The sequence below is a fragment of the Fistularia commersonii genome, chromosome 1 (assembly GCF_037954325.1).
Source record: "Fistularia commersonii isolate RoL2024-O1a breed Wild chromosome 1, RoL_Fcom_v1.0, whole genome shotgun sequence".
NCBI classification, from domain to species: domain Eukaryota; kingdom Metazoa; phylum Chordata; class Actinopteri; order Syngnathiformes; family Fistulariidae; genus Fistularia; species Fistularia commersonii.
Genome location: NC_141284.1, coordinates 3681232 through 3702288, shown reverse-complemented (window position 1 = coordinate 3702288; position 21057 = coordinate 3681232). Strand labels below are relative to the sequence as shown.

At 49.7% G+C, this 21057-nt stretch overlaps 1 protein-coding gene across 2 annotated transcripts in view; it reads left to right on the top strand.

Moving 5' to 3' along the window:
• exoc2 (exocyst complex component 2) overlaps positions 1-21057 on the top strand; it is a 54215-nt gene that overhangs the window by 25690 nt on the left and 7468 nt on the right. Inside the window, exons 7-22 of one of the 2 annotated variants that reach the window (XM_086144603.1) lie at positions 1918-1998; positions 4016-4161; positions 5459-5540; positions 5630-5732; positions 7006-7124; positions 16802-16915; positions 17505-17629; positions 18111-18179; positions 18258-18415; positions 18522-18643; positions 19001-19062; positions 19173-19253; positions 19895-19954; positions 20092-20153; positions 20231-20297; positions 20949-21057. The exon at positions 20949-21057 is cut by the window's right edge and continues 8 nt beyond it. In XM_086144603.1, the coding sequence (XP_086000729.1) occupies positions 1918-1998; positions 4016-4161; positions 5459-5540; positions 5630-5732; positions 7006-7124; positions 16802-16915; positions 17505-17629; positions 18111-18179; positions 18258-18415; positions 18522-18643; positions 19001-19062; positions 19173-19253; positions 19895-19954; positions 20092-20153; positions 20231-20297; positions 20949-21057 (1560 nt within the window). Of the gene's footprint in view, positions 1-1917; positions 1999-4015; positions 4162-5458; positions 5541-5629; positions 5733-7005; positions 7125-16801; positions 16916-17504; positions 17630-18110; positions 18180-18257; positions 18416-18521; positions 18644-19000; positions 19063-19172; positions 19254-19894; positions 19955-20091; positions 20154-20227; positions 20298-20948 lie in introns of both variants that reach the window. The other variant, XM_086144594.1, reaches the window with a different exon arrangement.

The following is a 21057-nucleotide window of genomic DNA, read 5'->3' as shown; positions in this document are numbered from 1 at the left end:
CCCCCACACTGCGGCTCTCAGCACCCAGCTGCCCGCCGCTGCACACCATTTATTTATCCGCCGGGCCTCTCGCCGCTCTACGCTTCGCCCCCACGATCCCCCCCCCCCCCCCCCCCCCCCCCCCCCCCCCCCCCCCCCCCTCCTCGCCTCAAGTTCTTCACGCTAAGTGATTGATACAAGCCATCAGAGAGTTGCTTCCAGCTCGACCATTTCTTTTTTTTTTTTGTTCCTGCGAATGTTGTTTTTTAGTGACATCTACTTTTCCTCTCGTTTTGGGAGGGGAAGGGGGGGGGGGGGGTCAAAGGGCGCCAAATGTCCCGAGACCACAAAATGCGCCGCCGCTAACGGCTTCAGCGAGGTGAATTGATCCGCGAACGGGCTCCTGCGGCTGCGTGGGAAACCGGGAAGGGGGGTCGGTTATCTTCCATCTGCCACCCGGCTGGAGCCTGTTTATTGTTTTTACCTTCAGTTCCTGAAATTGAAAAATCGGCCTTTTCTTTTTTTTTTTTTTTTGTGCCCAAACATTTCGTGTCGCCAATTAAAATGTCCCCGCTCTGATTTTCCTTCCCGTCCGATCACCGAGCCTCAGATCGCTCTTATCGTTTCGACAATCTTTCCGTCCCGACCCGCTTGCGGGATTTTTATTTTTTTTCCCCGGAATCCTCCGAAGCCCTCAGGTCGACCTGTGAATGATCCCCAAAAGTTCAGAATAAGAATACTTCCTCGGATATTAATTCGTGACTGCAGTCGGTTTCATCCATGTTTTTTTTTTTTCTTTCTTCTTTTTCTTTTCGATTCTTTTCCCGGAGGTTGGGTTTCTGTAATGAGCGTCCTCGGGACGCCGTCACCACCCTTTGTTTGCCTTCGTCTTTGAACTGCAGTCGATTGGTGGTTTCAGTTTTCCTAGATTTTATTCCTCGTCTGCTCTTTCCTTGTTTATGACAGCCTGTTCTGTCTGTGTGTGTGTGTGTGTGTGTGTGTGTGTTCATGCTACTGTATGTGTTGATGAGAGTATTTGTATAAGTTTGTATTAGTGTGTGAATGTCGGTGTATAGAGATGGAAAATGTTTAGCTAAGTGTGTGTTTTTTGTGTATGTGTGTTTTAGCATGTGTTTGTGAGTGTATATATACTGTCAATATGTTTGTGTGTGTGTGTGACTCTTAATTTGTGTTTGCATATGTGTGCGTCTGTGTGTGCTGATCAGAGTATCCAAGCCAGTGAGTTTTAGTGTGTGAAAGTCAGTGTATAATGTTGGTGTGTTTGGGGCAGTGTGTGTATGCCTATGTGTTACTCATAATGTGTGTGTGCGAGTCTCTTTGTGTACGTGTGTGTACTGATCAGCATATTTGTGTCAGTGTGTTTTTGCATGTGAATATCAGTGCATTGTGTCGGAATGTTTGGGTCTGTGTGTGTATGTGACTTTTAGCTTGTGTGTGTGTGTGTGTGTGTGCACTGATGAGTGTTTCCCTGTCATGGTGTGTGTGAAAGTAGGTGTCGGTGTGATCTAACATGCATGCATGTGTGTGTGTGTGTGTGAGAAAGTAAGTGTATGGTGTTGGTGTGACCTGAAGTGCATGTTAGTGCGTGCATCTGCCTGTGTGTGTGTGTGTCCGCTGCTGTGTATGCTAATCGGAGTATTTGTGTCAGTTTTTATTTGTTTTTGAAAGTCAGTGTATAGCGTTGGTGTGTGTGCGCACGCGTGTCTGTGTGCGTTTGTGTTAATGAGCATTTTAATGTTATGCTGTGTGTGTTTGTGTACTACTGTGTGTTCTGATTTGCTGATGAGAGAATTATTGTGTGTAAATGAAAAAGTAAGTGTATTTTGGCAGTGTGATTTGCGTGTGTGTGTGTGTGTGTTTACGAGTGTATCATGCCTTCCCTTCACCGCAAGCTCACACCGATGCCTCTGATTGCAGCCATCCACCAGAAGCTGGAGTCTGACGGGACGGAGAAGGTGGAGGGATCCATGACCCAGCGCCTGGAGACCATCCTGAACCGTAAGAACTCTCACTGTGTCTCTGAGAGCAGAGCTCCGGGTGTTTGACCCCTCCAAGCAGAGAAGGCGGTGAAAATCTGACCAAACCTCCACGTTTCGGTGGTCATCCCAGAGAACCTGGCTTGGTGGAACCATCGGTTCGGAGCGCAGTGATGGGAGAACCTCCGATGGTTCTCAACCCTCGTTTTGAAAAAAAAAAAGCAAAATGAATCGTGTCTCTGGAGTCTTTGAATCCTCAAAGTGCCGCGGCGTTCCCGTCTCGAGGTCGTAGCCGAATTGGCCGGCGGACGGGTTGTTCTCGGAGAGGCTCCCCTGGAAGAAGAACAGAGAAAAGAAAAAGAATCCCAAAATCGTCCGTTTTGGGATGAAGGGTTTATCTTCTCCCGGCGACCGCAGGCTGGGGTGAGGAAGCGCCTCGGCGACGGCCTGTTTTTTTTTTTTTTTTTTTTTTTTTAGACGCAGGTGACGAGCTTTTGGCTGAAGGTGCGGCTCCCACCGGCAAAACGCCGGGTCCTCGACGGACGATTTGGGAACACATGGCGGTCGCTGAAACGGCGGTGACGTGCGTGTGGGGGCGGAGAAGCCTCTGCCTCGGCCCGCCAGCGACCGCTCCGTCTGCAGCCCGACGAGGCGGCGCTGACCTGGCAACGTAACCTCGGCTACACGCCGTTTGTCTCCTAACGCGGGCCTCATGTTACATCGTTACAGTTGTAAATATATAATTACGGCGGCTCTGCCGTCCCGGCCTGCTGTCACTTCCCATCAGTCAAGAGGCAGGTTGCTGCAGACGCGAAGGCACGTCCAGGCTAACATGCTCAGAACCACATCCCGCTGAACTGGAAAGCGTTGTCTTGATATCTCATGAGAATCCCAGGATTGTCACAATACTTTAAGTCTCATATCTACTTGATGAGGTTACGCACCTGCTGCGAGACGTCCCGTACCTGCTGTGAGGGGTTCTCTCTCTGCTAGCTGAGGTTCTTCACCTGCTAGACGTGATTCCGCACCCGCTGTGTTGGCTTCTTGAAGCGGTTCTGTATCTTATGCATGAGGGTCCCGTACCTGCTGCGAGCAGCCCCAATCCTACCGTGCAGAACCCCGGTCCTCCTGCGTGGGGTCCAGATGTTGCTCGCTTACCTCACCCACCACATCAACTGCGTCCCCACAGTGAGGTATACAAAGCGAGGGTGTCCGTGCCCTCCCTCCTTCCCTCTCTCGCTCTCCCCCACCTCCAACCCGCCGCCTGCCGTTCACATCCAGCCCATGATCTCATGTGAAGTCTGCTCTGCAGCCCAAACACGGGGCGGAGAGGGGGGGCGGTGGAGCTCCTCCACCTCTGTGGGCCTTTGAGCGGGACCGTCCCGCCGTCTCATCTCGCAGGCCCTGATATGACTGCTCTAATGGAGAGTCAATAAGCAGCTCTTTTTCCTGGACTCCAGTGTAAATAAACCGCCCGGCCGCTCGGAGCTTTCAGCCCCACAGCTAATGACTTGTAGCCCCACCGCGGCCACCGGCGCCCCCCCCTCCCCCCTCCCACCGACCCCTCCTCCACCCCCACCTTCCAGAAAACACACACACATACACACACACACACATAGGCCGCCAGTCAGAATGTCCTTTCACAGTGCCGGCTTCATGACATCTCCGAAATATCCCTATGCTTTTTTTTTTTTTTTTTTTTTTCCCTTCGTCAAGGAATTTTGTTGGGGGGGTTTGTTTTGATTAGCAGAACTTTTTTTTTTTTTTTTTTTTTTTTTTTAATTTGAGGCCACCCACGAAGCCCCCCCCACCCCACCCCCACCCCACCTCCGTCCGAGAGCAGCAAGATGTCGCGTTCTCCTCCGCGGCTCTCCTCTCCCGCTTTCTTCTCCGTCAAAGAGCTTTACGGCGCAGCGACGAGGAATCCAGAGACCCGTAACAAGAGGGAAATGTGGTATCAGCATTTATTTTCTTAGTATCCCCGGCTCTCGTTTTACCCCTGCCTTCCTCCATCCCCTCCTTTTCCCTCCCCCTCACAGGAGCGAGCGATACCGCAGATACCCTTTTCCAGGAGGTCCTGGGCCGGAAGGACAAGGCCGACTCCACACGCAACGCGCTCAACGTCCTGCAGCGCTTCAAGTTTCTCTTCAACCTGCCACTCAACATCGAGCGCAACATCCAGAAGGTAGTCCTTCTACCTTCATCCACGTGATAATCGGGAGAATAAAACATGGCGGCCGGTGGCATTTCAGCCATGACAGCTAAAAGGAAAAAATCTTGAGTTTTGTTTTGCTCCAGCATCAAACACACAACTCCACCTTTATGGATTCGGTCCAGATGGACCTTCAGGGGTTCCAGAGAAGCTCCGGTTTGAAATGCTTCTGCCCCCCCCCCCCCCCTTCCCTGGTCGGTACGGCGAGCAAAACGCCGACGGTGCCCGGTGCCACGCGGTGCAGCGCGACTCCCAGTGTTCTGCGGTTCCCCCGGCGGGGCCGGAAACCCGGCGGCGGCAACGGTGGGGAGTAATTGCTCCCGAGAGGAGGTTCCCCCGGGCCGGTGCCAGTCCACCGCCATGCGTAAACCTCACCTCAGTTTACTCTGCTCTGGTTCCAAGGCCAGACGCTCGGGGAGCAGAAACACGGATGGAGGACGTCTCCGGGTGTATTTATAAAGATAGGAAAAAAAAAATAAGCCCAAGAAACCAAGACTGGACTGGAACTCACTTCATAAAGAAAAAGAGTTTATAGAGATATGACATAATTCATTACAGTCATCATCATCATCATTATTATTTTTAACAGTTTCAGTTTGGACTACAGTTATTTCATAACCATAATTATTTTAAATTATTGTTTCTGTTATTACTATAAATCCACTTCATGTTGTGGCTACAAATTCAATTAAATCAGGAGCAAAACCAACTTATTTCTAATGAATTTATGAGTTTTGATAAAGTTGGCTATTAGTACCCGACTGAGTTTACCGGCAAAACCAAGGGAAATAATTGATTTAAAAAACAAAAAACAGGATATTTGTAACGAAATTCAATTCTGAGCAAAGGAATTAAACCCAAGTTCAGATTCCTTTTGAATTGAATTGAAATAAATCCCTGTCATTGTTTAGAGGGAAACTAGATATTAAGGAGTTAAAATCAAAATCCACTTTTAAATCAAAATTACAAGTAAATATTACAAATGTTGGAAAATAAAAGCCATCTTGAATTAAAGGTCAGGATTATATTTTTTATATGATATAAGTATAATATTCCCTATAAAGTGGATCAGTTTTAGGAATAATCTGGAACAATCCGCAACCCCTCCCTCACCTCTCCCAGCGTGCACAGTTTATCTGAACTGCGACCCCAACCTGGAGGAGGTGTAGTGTGTGTGTGTGTGTGTGTGTGTGTGATGGGGGGGGACGCTGTCCTTCACATGGGGCGCTAGCGAGCCTCCGTCGCTCACCAAACTGCCGTGTCCCCTCAGGGAGATTACGACGTGGTCATCAACGACTACGAGAAAGCCAAGTCGCTCTTCGGCACCACCGAGGTCCCCGTCTTTAAAAAAGGTAAAAACCACCCTTATTCATTTATTTACTACGAATTTTATTTATTTTCCCGCCTTGTCAACCTTAACATTCCCTTCCTGTGCGCGCAGTGTATGCCGAGGTGGAGACCAGGATCCGCTCGCTCCGGAGTCTGCTGCTGGAGAAACTGCTGGAGACGCCGTCAACGCTTCACGACCAGAAGAGATACATCAGGTGTGCTCACTCTCCCTGCGCAGCCATCCAAATATTTACAATCATTTTACCTGAAATAAATCTTAACTTACTGTGACACTCGCGAGTATCACGGTAAGTAACTGTAAATTAAAAAATGAACCCATTTGTGAATCATCTTTCTGTGAAACTCAAAATTAAATGGGACTTTTTTTTTTTTTTGCATATGTGGCCGTGCGATTGACTCCGCAGTGGTATATCCCGTCTTCTGTCAGAAGCATGTCACTATGGCAACATGTTGTTCCCGCTCTACCTGTGTTTGTTTGTGTTTTCCCCCCACCGTCCAGGAGGTGGTGCCGATCCACCCGTATCTAATGCATCTCTGCTTCGAAAGTGAAAATTCGAGTCCGCTGACACGGTGACTTCTGGCTCGCTAGCCACGGCGCCCAGCGTCGGCGCGGCGTGGAGCCACAGCGCCGCCCGGTGTCCGCCTTGCTCATGGCAACCCCAGCTGATCTTCGTCGTCCCTCGCCTCTGTCTGCTCCCCGGTCCTGTGTGTTCGCGCCGCTTGCCTGCCTGCCTTTCTACTTTTCCTCTCTCTCTCTCTCCCCCGCTCTTCCCCTCTTTCCTTCCCCCTCCATCCATCTGTCCCGTTCATACTTGCGGTCTGAGCCGATTTATTATTGTTCAGCCCGACCTGTCAGGATCACAGAGTCCAGCTCTGCACCGCACGGCAACATCTTTCAGCCCGCCGCATTAGGGCACGTCTCCGAACGCCCACTCGGCTCCTGTTTACCCTTCACGTGCACGCGCGCGCTTGTGTGTGCGGTGGCTCGCGTTCCCGAGGATCTCGCCCGGAGCTTTGAAAGATGCGGCTTAATGAGAAACAAACGAGCGTCTGGTTCCTAGGATGACAGCAGAGGGAGCCAGGCCGCAGCCCAGAGCCTGAGTCATCCCAAACCATCCTAGGAAAGGGAGGGGGGGGCAAATGCTTGTCTCTGTTTGCATCTCTGAATGTTGGAGGATTTTATTCTAATGAAACCATGGTGGGTTTTTCGGCTCTTTTTGCAACTGTTGTCACGCCGGAGCAGATCATCCTGCAGCCGAAATAGTTTTTGTGACGTTGGAAAGCAATCGCCACCAGAAAAGCGCCAGGCAGGAAATAAAAACCCCACACTCTTCTTTTCTTTGAACGCTGATTTCCAAACCGCGCTAGAGAGAAGTCTGGTTCTCCTCTCGGACAAATGCTAACTCATTTCTTGTGTTTGTGTGTGTGTGTGCGTGTGTGTGCGTGTGTGCGCGCTCGCATCCGCAGGTACCTGTCTGACCTTCATGCCTCGGGCGACCCGGCGTGGCAGTGCATCTACGCCCAGCACAAGTGGATCCTCCAGCTGATGCAGGACTGCAGAGAGGAGTTCACCAGCGGCCAGAGAGGTGACCCATGTGATAATCCGTGTCTAGTTGTCATTTCTTGTTTGTATTTTTTGTCTTGAGGCGAGGTAGTGATGGTTAACCTGTTTAATTTTTTTGTACTTCTGCACTGTGGGTTCACTGCTGTTGTATTTAATTTCTTCCTTTTGGGATGAAACAACATCCTATTACGACGAATGTTACTATACTACCATCAATGATTGAGGCCAATAGGTGGGTTTTCGGGCCCCACAGGTGAAAAGTCCACTATGCCAGTTATCTAACCACATGCTTCCCCAGCCTGTAATGCTAGTTATTTTCTTCGACAAACTGTGCAGTTTATTCATGGCCTGTGTAAAGTCTCTGTTTTCTGCTGTGTTATTAGGAATTAATGTACAGCATTTGTTGCTGAACATAGCATAAACATCTCCCTTTTTGGCGAATAACATGTACAGCGCTAATCCGTTTTGCCATGACACGACAACTTGCTTACCGAGTGCCTGTAGGGTGACTCTGGTGTAATTCATAATTCTTTGTCAGTTATAATCAACATAATTTAGCCATTGATAATTATGTCCAATTTGGGCCCACGGCAATATAGACCGAAAAAAGAATCCCATCCTAGTTCCTGTACAGAACTCTGTTGGGACTCCCTTTGGCAAACTGTGTCATCCTACATGTACTTTTAAATCTGCACGAGAGTTTACGGACCATTTTTGTCAACGTTGTTTCAGGGTTGATACTAATATGCAGATGTTTTTCGCAGTAGTGACAAGGGCACATGTTCCTGTCCAATAACTGGGGGGGGGGGATTGGTTGGAGGATGTTATTTCTACGCATCCACCATGTGCCACTGATGTTGCTCCGTTGTTTAGTGATATTGTATTTTTTTACGAGATTGCCGGGCGCCGTATCATTTGCAACCAGGTTGGTACCTCCATTGTCCCAAAGGTGAATGCTCAGGTAACTAAGCATGCATTGGGAAAGTGTGCTAAAGTGTGGCTGTCATAGGAATTAGTATAATTCCGTTGGAAGCAAGGGAAGGTGGCCATTTGTGCTACTGGTGGAGCCGCAGGTATCCCTGACACTGTAGTTCTGCTGTTGGAAATGTTTACACATACCATTATATGTCATACCATTCTGCGGCTACGTGTCCGCTTCTGTTTGCACCCATCACGAGAGTAAGGGTTAAAGCTGCCGTCTCATTGTTAGTTTTCCCCCCTTACCAATGGGCAATCTATTCCTGACAATCGTGGCGGATTCTTATCCATCGCTGAGACGTTTCCTTTGGTTGCTTCTGAGATGTTGATTGGGACAGAGACTAGGCGCATTAGTTGCAGACTGTGAGATCTACAAACAAAACAATCTTTATTTCCGACTGTGGCTTCTACAGCTATTTTAATGTAATCCCACCAAGCATTTTGACCAGATTTTGGCATGGTTAAGTGGGATCTGTGAACAAAGTTTACTGATTGTTCCAAAGGTTTGACACTTCGGGATGATCTAGTCAAAGTGGGTATCATCCGTTTGTTACCCTCTCATATTTTTGGCATTAGAGTGCTATGCGCAAAATGTAATGTGATACCGAATTCCTGCCCCCGATATTTCCACTATTTGTAGCGTAGTCAGACATTTGCCAAGACATTCAATACAACCTCTGCATTGCGGTTTAGAAGCAATGATACGGAATTCAGCTCTGGCATCGGCTGTTGGACGGATTTGTCTTGTGGGGTTTTGATGGTGTTTCTTCGGCATCTTGGTTGTTAGTTGGCTTGGACGATGTCGGGGTTGATGGTCTGGACGGCTCCTTGGTCCTTGCTTCTGGGCTGCGTTTCACTATGATGGCGTGTGTCTAGCCGGGCTGACCGTCCGTGAGGACGCTCGTTCTGGTCATGGCGATGACCCATTGTGGTTCCGAATAGGCTGGTTCACAGATTTTCCTTCCGTCCTGTTGTTTGATTAGGACCCAGTCTCCTGTCCAGAATGGATGGGTGGGTTCTGTGGAAGGTAAAGTTTGAGAGAGAGATACTTGGTTCAGAAAAACATGGTTCAGAACTTTTCACAGATTATTTACATAGCTGAGTTGCGCTTCCTCTGAATCGCCTGTTAGTAATGGAGCACCCATTGACCTTGGCCATGGCGTCAGGAATGGTTTTACCATGATTATCTCGAATGGTGATAATTGGTTATTGGTCGAGTGAGTCATTCTTATTTCTGCTAGCACTGATGGTAATAGCTCGGTCCATTTTTGTCCACTGCTCGCCATAGCTTTTGTGAGTCTAGATTTAATGGTTCTATTCATTTTTTCCACTCGCCCAGAACTTTGAGGGTGGTATGGGATATGTAGGTCCCATTGTTTGTGCGTAGCTTTACACATCTGCTGAGTTACTTGTGATACGAATATTGGTCTCCTATCTCTGTAGATACTGGCTGGTATTCCCAACCAAGGAATGAATTCCTTGCACATAATTTTAAAAAGACAGATTTAGCATCTTCCCTTGTGGAAGGATAAGCTTTTTCTACTAAATTGGCACACTATTACCAATAAATACTTTACTCTTCCCTGTGCTGGTGCGTGAGTGAACTCTGATTTGTAATATCTGGAATGGTTCAGTTGGTTGTCGCAAATGGTCATGAGTTGCTTTTGGTTTAGAGATAATGTTCTTGCACATGTCAGACATCTCAATATGTAGCTTTGCACGTATGCTGTTACTCCTCGATCACAAAATTGATCCTGATTAGCCTGTACTACACCCCTGTGTCTGATATGAAACATATTATGAAAATGGCGGACTAGAACTGGAAGTTTATTTAGAGGATAGACGACACAGTCGAGCCTGATCATCTTTACCGATATCCTTATAGTCTAGAATTGCTCCATTATTTTGCCGGTGTTGATTATTCTGGTCGGATGCATGCTTTTCGAGTAAATGAAGTCACTGTTATTTGGTAAATATGCTGGATGCATCATCATAGTTAGCCGGATGGAGGCTAGATTTAGGTCTGGTGGATTAGGAAGGTTCGCAGCTGCGTACTTGGCTGCTGAGTCAGCGAAGGGAATTCCTAAAGCTTCTCCGCATTTCTCTGGCAATTGCCCCTTGCTTTTGACTCAAGCTAATGATACAGGTTTTACCTCACAGTCCAGAAGTTGTGGGACTAGATGTTTGTTATTTATTATTTTGCCACCCGACACTGAAAGCATAGCGACTGTCATTATAGATTACTTCCCGGTTCTCGTATAGATCACATGCACGTTCGAGGGCGTATGTTCCGCATTGTTGAGATGACATGAATGACAGTTAATACGCCTCGTGAATTCTGTGTGGTTACCGTCAGAGGGGTCTAGAGCATGAGTCGTCCACAAATATTTCTACAGATTCAGGGATAGGTGTCATATGGTGGTCATACAGTCGTGTTCATCATCAACAGCCATTGGGTTTGATGATCTGGTTTGGTGTAGTGAGTGAGCTGGGTCGGTGGAGGATGCGGCATACTTGATTCTCAGGCTCTGCACATGAGCAGTCATGTGTTGTGATAACACTACTTTCTGCGTGTCTTCCCTCATAATTGCAGCTGCAGCTACATCACGTAAGCAGGCAGGGATACCTTCAACCACTACCGGTAAGGTTTTGGAGTAAAATGCAACAGGGCGGAAGTTTCCAAGTGAGGACGGCTGCTGTTGTGAGCCCATTGTCAGTGACGTACAGCTAGAATGTACTCATATTCTGGCAGACCCAGTGTTTGGGTGTTGGTGAGAGCTTGTTTCAGAGCTTGGAAAGCTTTTGTCATGTTTTCAGTTCAGTTGATCATGTGTTCTTTGCAGGTAGGGCGTAGAATGCTGTCGTAATATGTGCAGTCCGGTGTTTACTGGCGGCAAGAGTTGACCATACCCAGGAACGACATCATTCCTTTCCCCATGTAAGACTTTTGCCATGACATGATAACTGTTGCAAAGTTCTGGCGCCATGTGACAGTGTGAGTCCCAGATACTTCATTTCTGTCTGACATCATTACAATTTGCCCAGGCTAGCCTTATGTCCGGCTAGGTGGCGTAAGAGAGCAGTTGATGCTCCTTCACACACAGGTTTAGAGTCTGTCGCTAACAGAAGATAGTCAACATGTTGTATGAGTGCGGCTCCCTCTGGTGGTTCATCATCAGATCGTACTTGTTGTACCACCGTGCTGAATGCAGCGGGGCTATCTATCAACGTAGGCCTCGTGAAAGTCTAGTCCATGTGTATTGTTGATCTTAAATGTGAATGCAAATATTGATTGTGCGTCTGGATGGACTGATACAGAGAAGAAGGCTGAGTATAGATCTCTGACCGTGAAAAATGTTGCCGATGCTGGAATTGCCCAGTTTGGGAACTGGGTTTACCAGAGTGTGGTAAAAACATGTGGAAGGAACAATAAGGCCTTGTTCGAATAGGTCATTGATGACTGGTTGCAATCCTTCTTCCTTGTCCCGCGTCAGAGATTTCATTTTCGCCTGATACGGGGTACAGTCAGATGTTCCTGTGTCATTTCCTGATGTTGCCTGCACCTTGTCATCTATTTCGTTTTCTGGAAAATCTACCCTTTGTCCACAGATGGTATTTGGAGATGAGATAATAGTTGTGGCACATTGTTTAGTCACATCTGTTGGCACGTCAGAATCAAACTCTAATGACTAATCTGATCCCTGTGCCACTATCATGTTGTTAAACAGAAGAAGCTGCGTGATGCGATCCAAAAACCTTCTCCCTGTGTCTATGGTAATAGATTTTGCACTTCATGCTGCACAGAGTTCTGCAAAAATACCTAGAAAGTATGTGGTTTAACCTTTCCTGATCCAAAAGTGCATGTTGGCTATCAGCTGTGGTAGAGATATCACATTGCACGTGATCACGGTGAGATTAGTCATGTGTGGCTGGAATGGAACATAATTCCATTCCTTCTGTGAAATCTGGTTTTATTTTCATTTTCTACATTAGATCTCTTCCTAGCAAGCTTACTGGAAAGTTTGCCAACACTGCGAATTTATGTTTGTCCTTTCCTTCGCCAGACCAATTGATGTGCAACGGTGGAGCGTAATAACATTTCACTGGTGTACCATTTGTCCCAACAGTGTGGATGTAAGCTGATGAAACTTTGCTTCTATATATTTCAGCTGATATGGATGATTGAGTAGATCCTGAATCCACTGAGAATTTCAGATTACAACCGTCCACCATCACGTCCAAAAGTGGAAGTTCTTTGCTTTTTGATGTTAGTTTGAGATGTAACATGATGTGGAGGGAGGCTTCCTCATCATTTTCACACTGTGGGCCCCCCTATGGTTCCTTTTTAGGATTCCATTTCATGGGGTATTTTGTCTGATTCCGAGACGCGCCGTGTTGTATTGGTCTGGCATTATATTGAAAAATAATTATCGTGTTACCGAAAGTAAAAAAAAAAAAAAAAAAACACCTGATCTGAAATAATACCAACAAGCCGCCGCGACCCCGTCGTGTCTGATGGCGTCCCTGGAAACGTCCCGAGCACGAGGAGGCGGCTGAGGGCCGGCTGCCTCCTCGCCGCTCCCGCCTGCACTCCCTGCTCCGTCGTCACCCCCCGCCCCCGTCCCCCGCTGCCCCCCCAGCCCGCCCTGCCCGAGGCCGGCGTGTTTATTTTCTCATGAAAGTATGAATAAGATGAAAGTGAGGGAGCGTTGGCTTTGGATTTCGGTTTCAGGGCTTGACATGTTATTGCGCACTCGCTCACACACACACACACACACACATGCAAAACAACACACGCCATCCTCTCACTGCTGCGTTCACACACGGCGTCATAGATGGATTGAAACAATTAACCCCAATTAAGCTGTTTCTCTGTTAAATCAGCCAGCAGAAGAATGTGGATGTGAAACCGTCCGCTCAGAAAGAACAGCGATTCTCCAGGCGTGCACGCGGGCATGTGCACACGAACGCACGAACACACACACACACACACACACACACACACACACACACACACACACACACACTGAAGGGCTCTCACAAAGGCACCCACTCAAAGACATTGTGAGGTGGGTGGCTGCTGGAACATAAACACGCCTAATGCTAAGGGTAACAGTGGTTTCCGGGGCTTGGAGGGGGGCACTCTGTTAAACACGTTCTGATTATCATGTCAGCGATCGGGCCGCTTCGGCCGTCGCACGCATTCCATCGCACGGCCCCGCTTGTGCCGGCCGAAGAACCCCCAGAACCCGTGGGGCCGGAGTGGAACGTTAGCACGTTAGCTTAGCGTTCCAACGATGTCTGATGCCAAAAAATCATGGGTTTAATGTCTGAAGAACATAACTTTTAACATCGATGTAACGTTGACCCTTGATCGTTCATAAAGATGTTGTATTTTGTTAGCGAACAACGTAAAAACCACAAAATCGACATTGGCCGGCGTCATGACCGAAATCCAACATCTTGGCATAACTTCGACTCATGATGTCATAATTTACTGCCGCATGAGTCGGTGGTGATGTCAGGCAAAGTGGGCTCGACTGCCTGATTGGACGATACAGCCTTAGAAAGAACCCGAGAGCTCTGAAAACACACCCACGGTAGAAGAGGAGCTGTTGTGAGGTATCACACACACACACACACACACACAGCTGGTAGCTATTTACCATCCCTCATCTTTACTCACCTCTGGCCTCCTGAGACATCTCTTCCAGACGTCCCTCAAGCAAACCGCTATCATAAAACCACATCCACTATCCGCTCTATTATTTACTCCTCTCCTCACCTAGCGAGCCCCACAAACCCCCCCCAACAAAAGATCTCCATGCAGAACCTGCCGTGAGCATCCCCTGTGGCCGGGATCGTCCTGGCGACCCCCGTTTCCAGGCGGGGATACGAGGCCAGAAGCCGTTCTTCCTCGAACGCCCGCACATGAAAAACACGCCCGTCATGTTTATTCCGGTGAGGCGCTGGGGGGGGGGGGGGGACTCGCCGCCGCTCCCCATTTGTCAGAAACCCGGGGCGCTGCAATCCGACTCTGCCCGGTTCAATTACAGGCCGCGGCGTTCGTACTTCCTGAGCGGCGCTCCTCCTGCCAACGTCAATACAATTAGCAGGAAATGGTGTTGGTAGGAAAACAGGTTTGTCAGCGAATAATTAGAGGGACTCCGCCGTTCGCAGCCCCGACTAGGAAACATGCGGTTGTGATTTTAGGCTCAGCCGATACCGCGCCGCGAGAAACGTGTAAATTATTACCCCTCAATTGGCCCGTGTTATTAACGAGCGAGGTGCGTGCGTGTGTGTGTATATAGGGAAATCACCGCAGCCCCACCATTTGTTACCGTTTTTACTGGCTTAGCGTCGGGTAACGAGACTCGTCTCCGTCCCGCCAGAGAAAAACAAAAGAGTTTTTTGGACGGACACGGACAGCGGGGGTCGGGTTTTCTGAAAGATGCACCGGCCGACGGCGGGTGGTTTGGTGCTTTTGGCGGGCGGAAGCTCTTGAGGCGAAGATCTCGGATCGCTCGAAGTGCAGGACGAGCCGCGAAGGGAAAACCGCAGAACCCTTTCGGAATAACAAACCCACACCGCCGCTGCGTTCGCTGACATCGGGAGGTTTCGTTGTCCATTGTCCTTTGTCCGGTCGACTCGCAGGGCCCGATGAAGGTCAAGTCTTGTCTTAATCATAAATCCGCCGTAGGAGCAATGGATTCATTCGCATCACGTCCCGCAAGTCCTCCTGTGATTGGTCGACACTGACACCTCGCCGTCCGACACTCGTCAATCACAGGAAGGAACACCGGCGACAAAAAGCCAACGTCGGGAAACGGGGATTTCCTGTCACATCGAATGTCAATCAACCACTCAGATGAATTTGGAAATATAAATAATCTGCTGCATCGCGAGCCTGTGCTGTGAATTGTGGGAAATCTCCCCTGCGACAGAACAGGAAACCCGAAGAAGGTGCGCACGCAGAGCTGTGTGTGGTCCGGGGAGGGGGTGGGGTGGGGGGGTCGACCTCTCGAACGGAGGTTTGCAGGAACTTATCCAATCCGCGGGGAACGAAACGCCAGGACCTGATAAGGAATTGATGGACTGCCCCCTCAGAAAACCTTCAAGAAATCCTTCAAAATGATGCGTAATTATGAGCCAAACATCTAAGAGGAATCATTTTAAAGTAAATGATGATATTAATATTACCGTCAGCTGGAAGAAGATTAGATTTATTTTTAATCTGAAAGCTGGAAACCAGCAACCAAACCTCGGTGCTACTCAACAACCCAGAATCCGCCTTCTGACTCGCCCGATTTCCATGTTTTTGTCCAAATACCCCAGTCTTAGCGACTAGTCAGAACACACACACACACACACACATACACACACTGGCTCTCATACCTAAATGCTCTCACACCAGTGTGAGGACGCCGGGGGTTCAGCCGACACCTGGATCAACAGCAGTTCTCATCCCTGTAAGAAGACGTAGGGGGGAAAACACAGCAGAAGAGGCTCTGCAGCCCCCATACGCCACGTGTGTGCGTGCACGTGCGAGCGTGTGTGTCTATGTACACAGGCAGTCCCCATGGCGACGGTTCGTCGGTAAAATGACACTTGTGTATTTGTGATCAGGGTAACCGAGATGAACCGAAGTCAGGTGGAAAGTAACTTATTACTCTCTTGCTTTCATTGCTGTTAATTTAGTAAGGAAGTGTTTGTGTGAGTTTTCCATTGCTTTTGGTTTGAATGGTTCCTAGACCATATTTTCAGTTTCATCCATAAATGCTTCTAAAAAAAGGACTAAAACTACCATTAAACCGAAACCCCAACCCCAAATATTAGATCTAATTGAATCCGTTCGCACTGAAATTAAAAAAACATCACAATGTGCTTCTGTGAACTAGATTTGGTCAAAATAAACGCACGTCTTCGTGTTTGAGGTTCTTTCCCCGCTTCACAGTTTGGGGTCAGAACAACGGGCTGCATTCAAGAGCAGCGTTTTTGTGTGTGTGTGTGTGTGTGTGAGAAAGCTGCGTGTTGACCAATAATCTGACTCAGTGTAGAATCCCCTCGTCTCTTCGGGACTGGAAGCCGTGCAGCTCTGCTCTGCTCTGCTCTGCCACGGGGACTTTCTCAGTGCTTGCTTATTCACTATATACAACATGAGTCACTAGTGCTCTTTTTTTGTGTGTGTGTGTATATGTGTGTCAGACTGCACAGCTCCATTTTGTTTACGCGTGTGGGTGTGTTTGCTCCGTCGCATGGAAAAAAAAAAAAAAAAAAAAAGGCCTCTCTTTCAGTCTTGGCCATCCAGACTTTCGCCTGTTCCACGTCGGTGGTTATCTCCCGCGAGGAAGAGCACGGCGGCTCGGCGCTGCCATCTAGTGGGCGAACCTCCTCCGGATTCTCGACCCCGCAGTGCAAAAAAAAAAAAAAGCCAGACTTAAACTCGGTTCACCCCCGGGGCTCTGGCAGGGGCCGGGGGGATCTGATAGCGCGGCCGTGGAAACAAGGGGACGTTCTGTCTGGGCGGCGAGCCGGGGTGGAGGGGAGGGGTGGGGGTGCAAAAGGATTGTTTAGTGTGAAAGCCTGCCGAGCTTATTGAGGAATGTGGAATTATGAAAATGGCTTATTTGACATGTGAAGTATGTGTTTCTTTCCCCTCCACCGGCTCCAGCTCCACCCTCCGCCGTCTTCTCACCTCTCCTCTCCTGTTGTTCTCCCCAGCGGGCGTCGGAGGCCTGGACCCGGAGGAGGACGCCCGCCCGTCGGCCCTCGGCAGGCTCGGCCACACGGCGTCTCTGAAGAGGGGCGGCAGCCTGCAGACAAGCAGGCCGAGCAGTGAGTACCGCACACCAGCAGGGGCTTCCCTCCCCACCGTGTGTGTGTGTGTGTGTGTGTGTGTGTGTGTGTGTGTTGCCGCTTACAGTAAACTCAACCTGCAAGCAAGTCAACAAAAATAAACAGAAAGTCCCAGCATGTGCGCCGCGTTTACTGTCATCCAGTTGATTGACAGGTGACGCAGGAAGAGGGGGGGGGTGAAATATCGTCCAATCGCATTCCTCCCCTTTTTCGAATTTTTCTCTTTTTTTTCGTCGCCCTTTCGAATTGTAACAAACGCGCCCCGGAATAAAGGACCCCCCCCCCCCCCCCTACCTCCAAGGATGAACCGGAAACGGTGTATATTTTGAAGGTTCAGGTGAGTGAAAGTAGCGCCTGGGGTTTCATTTGGCCAATGTTTGGATAGATGCGGAGCGGGGCCGTTCGTCTCCAGCTCGCCTCGCCGCGTATCCGATACGTGGCGCCACATGTGCGAGCGCAGACTCATTTATAAAGGGGTAATAAACAAAGTGATGAAATACTTCTATTCAAAAATATACCCGCCTGGCTCATCCTCATATTTGCGTGTATCCCCCCCTCCCCCCCCCAGCCTGGCGATTCGAAACCCCCCAGCAGGTGCAGTTCGTGGAGAAGCTGTCGGACGTGGTGATCGGCCAGCTGCCTAATTTCTGGAAGCTCTGGATCTCCTACGTGAACGGCAGCCTGTTCAGCGAGGTAAACAGTTAGGAGGGAAAAACAGACACAAAGACTTCTGGGAAGCGAAGTGAAGAATCAGAGGCCGGGTTAAAACCAGATTAGTTGGAAACCATGGCGACAGTAAGGATGATGACGTAGTTGTGAATGACAAAGATCACAAGGGTTAAAGTGTTTAGGTACCCATATGAATTATGTCGACGTCGATGAGGATAAAGACGCGATCGATGGCGACAATGTGACCGGACGTGCTCGACGACGACGTGATCGACGAGGAGGGCGATTCTAACGACGACCACGACGAAGATGTGATAGGACGACATGAAGGATGTGATCGTCAGTGTCGATAATGTGAAGGATGAAAATGATGATGGGATTGATATGATGATCCCCACGATGACGATGATGTAATTGCCAACGTTCAATTACGACTGGCGATGCGGTGAAGATGCTTCCCCCTGCCCATGTCGTGTCTCAGCCTCTGGTCCTGTTTTATCCACAGACTGGGGAGAAATCAGGGCAGGTGGAGAAGTCCAAGAAGAACGCTAGACAGCGGCAAAACGACTTTAAGGTACAACGCTTTTCACTTATGCGCCTTCTCCTGGCCACACACACACACACACACACACACCTCCTGTGGTGTTTGCAGAAAATGATCGAAGAAATGACCAACCGGCTGGTGAAGCTGGTCCGCGGCGCCCTCCTCCCCGCCACGCTGCCGCCGACGGAGCTGAGCTTCTACGGGGGCTGGGAGAAGAAGGCGGAGCTGGCCGGAGCTTGGCTCACGCAGATCATACACACCGTCAGGTTGTCACACATACACACACACCCACATGCACATTTTTCGATATCCACCCACACCAGGCGTTCTATAATGAACTTTCCTTTCCCGCGGTGTCTCTGCCCCCCCCAGGGGTTGCCACGACGCGCTGTCCGCCCTGGAGATCCCCAACGACCTGCTGCAGGTGATCCAGGACCTGCTGCTGGAACTGAGGGTCCACTGCCTGATGGTGACCCTGCTGCAGGCCACGGAGGGTGAGACCCCGCATCGGGATGGAGGGGGAAGAGAAAGTGTGACCTGACCAGGAATCAAAGTTTCTAAGGAAGTCATGCGGCGGATACTTAAAACCAGAAATGCTCACTTTCACTTGTGGTCAAAGGCGGTCATCTCGAGAGGAGCCACTGGTTTTCACCTGACTGTTTCCAAACTGACAAGTCCTGTTTACAAGCAATTTGTGGTTATCACCCCCACCCGCCCCGCTGATGTAATCTCAGCCATCTTTATGAAATTCTAAGCTCCGTCCATGGCTTCGGCCAAAAGCAGACGCCAAAGAGCCACCGGGGGGTTCTCGATGAACGGCGGACTGACGTACGTGTCTCTCCTGTGCTCAGATGTGAAGGGGCTGGCCGAGAAGGAGGACTGGGTCGTGGATAACGACGGGATCACCGCTCTGGTAGGGGTCCGGCTCCCGATCGATCGATCGGCTTTGTTTTTACGATCCCTCACCTGCCGCCGCTAATTCCTTTTTTTCGTTGGCGTTTGTTTCGTCTCCGCTCCGTGCAGCCGTCTCTGTTCGAGCAGTGCCTGGTCCAGATGCTGCAGTCGCTCAAAGAACCGCTGGAGGTGAAGCCGGGCGAAATGAATGTAAGTGGACAAAGGGGGCGTGGCCAAGAGGGTTTCCCGGAAACACATCGCACAGAGGCTCACGCCGGGATCATTACCGTCTCTTTTTCTATGAAAGACCTCTCGTCTTCGAGAAGCGTCCCTTGCGTTGAGGCCAAGATGGCGGCAAAAGAAAGCCTGCTGGCAATAAACCCCGGAGTGACCTTACATGGAGCGATCACGGTGTCCCACAGGGTTCATTCTCAGGCCCTTCCTACTCTACTCAACTAAATCGGGGACGTTTCTCTATCTTGGAGTTGACGTCGAATAAAGACCGAACTGGCTCTGCGTTGTCTGTCAGAGCATCGTGTGAGACGGCTAGCTCCCTTTGATGACAAAAAAAAAAAAAACAAACGCACAGATGGGAGGACGCACCTTTTGGTTTCTCACCACAGGAGCAGCTCCTGTTTCCTGTTTCCTGCTGCAAGAAATGAAAGCCGCGGTCGCGGACCCTTTTTCACCTTATCCTGGATCCACGCAGTGTTATTTATAGAGTCGGCGTCCGCGACCCCCCTTCAGCCGTGGCCTCTCGATACGTCGCCCGCAGCCGTCCTTTCTCAGTGGAACCCCACCCCACCAACCCTAGGGATGTAATGTCACCTGTGTGACTTGATCCTGTCCAGGTGCTGCTGCTGGAGCAGGTCCAGGACCAGGCCTCGGAGCTCACCGTCAACATCATGAAGGTAGCGGGCTCTGTTTTGTCACTTTTGTTGTTTGTTTGTTTTTTTTTTTTTTTTGTTCTTTTTTTTTTTTGCCTCGACGTCGACCCGAGAAGACGGACGCTTTTGAACTGAGTGGGTCCGTCCGCCTCTCCCCTCAGGTTTTCATCAGCTGTCTAGAGCAGCTGAGCTCCAAGACGGACGGGGACATCAGCACCTCACAGTGAGCATTTTAATCTACTATTACACCGTCACCGCTCGTAAGGTGTTTAAAAATGTGTTTTTGTGTGTGTGCAGCAGCTCGTCCATGGACTTGTCCTCTCCAGACCGGTTCACCAGAGTCCAAGAGAGCTTCACTCCAACAGCTGTGAGCTCAATATGTTGTATTGTTTCCTTTAAACTGGCATTATTACACCTGAGATTGCGGTGGGGGGACTGACAAGAGTCACCGCGGCCCCTCGTCTTATACCCAGCCGGCACACACACACACACACCTCGAACGCGGGAAACCGCAGCCCACTTTCTCAGCAGCGATCTGGTGGGTGGACAGGCTGTGTGCGCATCCTTGTTTCCTGTAAAGTGGCCCGAGATGTCAGTCAGTGGCGGCGAGGCGCAGGGAAGGAGGAAGAAGAGTGAGGGCGCGCTCAGCTTCTGATTAGGGGAAACAGAGCGAGGCGTGGGAGGGACGCCCCCCCCACCTCCGCGGCTGCGGAGGCAGAGACAGAGCACGTCTTCATCACACGCTCATGATGTAACCGGGTCGATGTTCTCCATCAGCTTTGCCGGCTCCCCGTACTTTCCACAACACGCCCCTGTTTGTCAAACAAGGATTTTTTTTTTCTTAATTAAGAGCCGCTGTCCGATCACTTACCGGCCGCATCAAAAAATCGGATAGAGAAAATCCACCCCCGGTGAAGGTGTGGCGTTCAGGTGCTCTAGGGTGCAAACACTGGTTGCTGTCGGGGATTAACATTGTGTGTGTGTGTGTGTGTGTTTCCGTTCGTCCGCCCTCCTTCAGGAGCAGCGCCTGCTCATCATCCTAAGCACCTGCCAGTACCTGGAGAGACACACCCTCCTGAACCTGGCAGACCACTTGGAGAAGCACGGCTTCACGGGCAGTGAGAAGA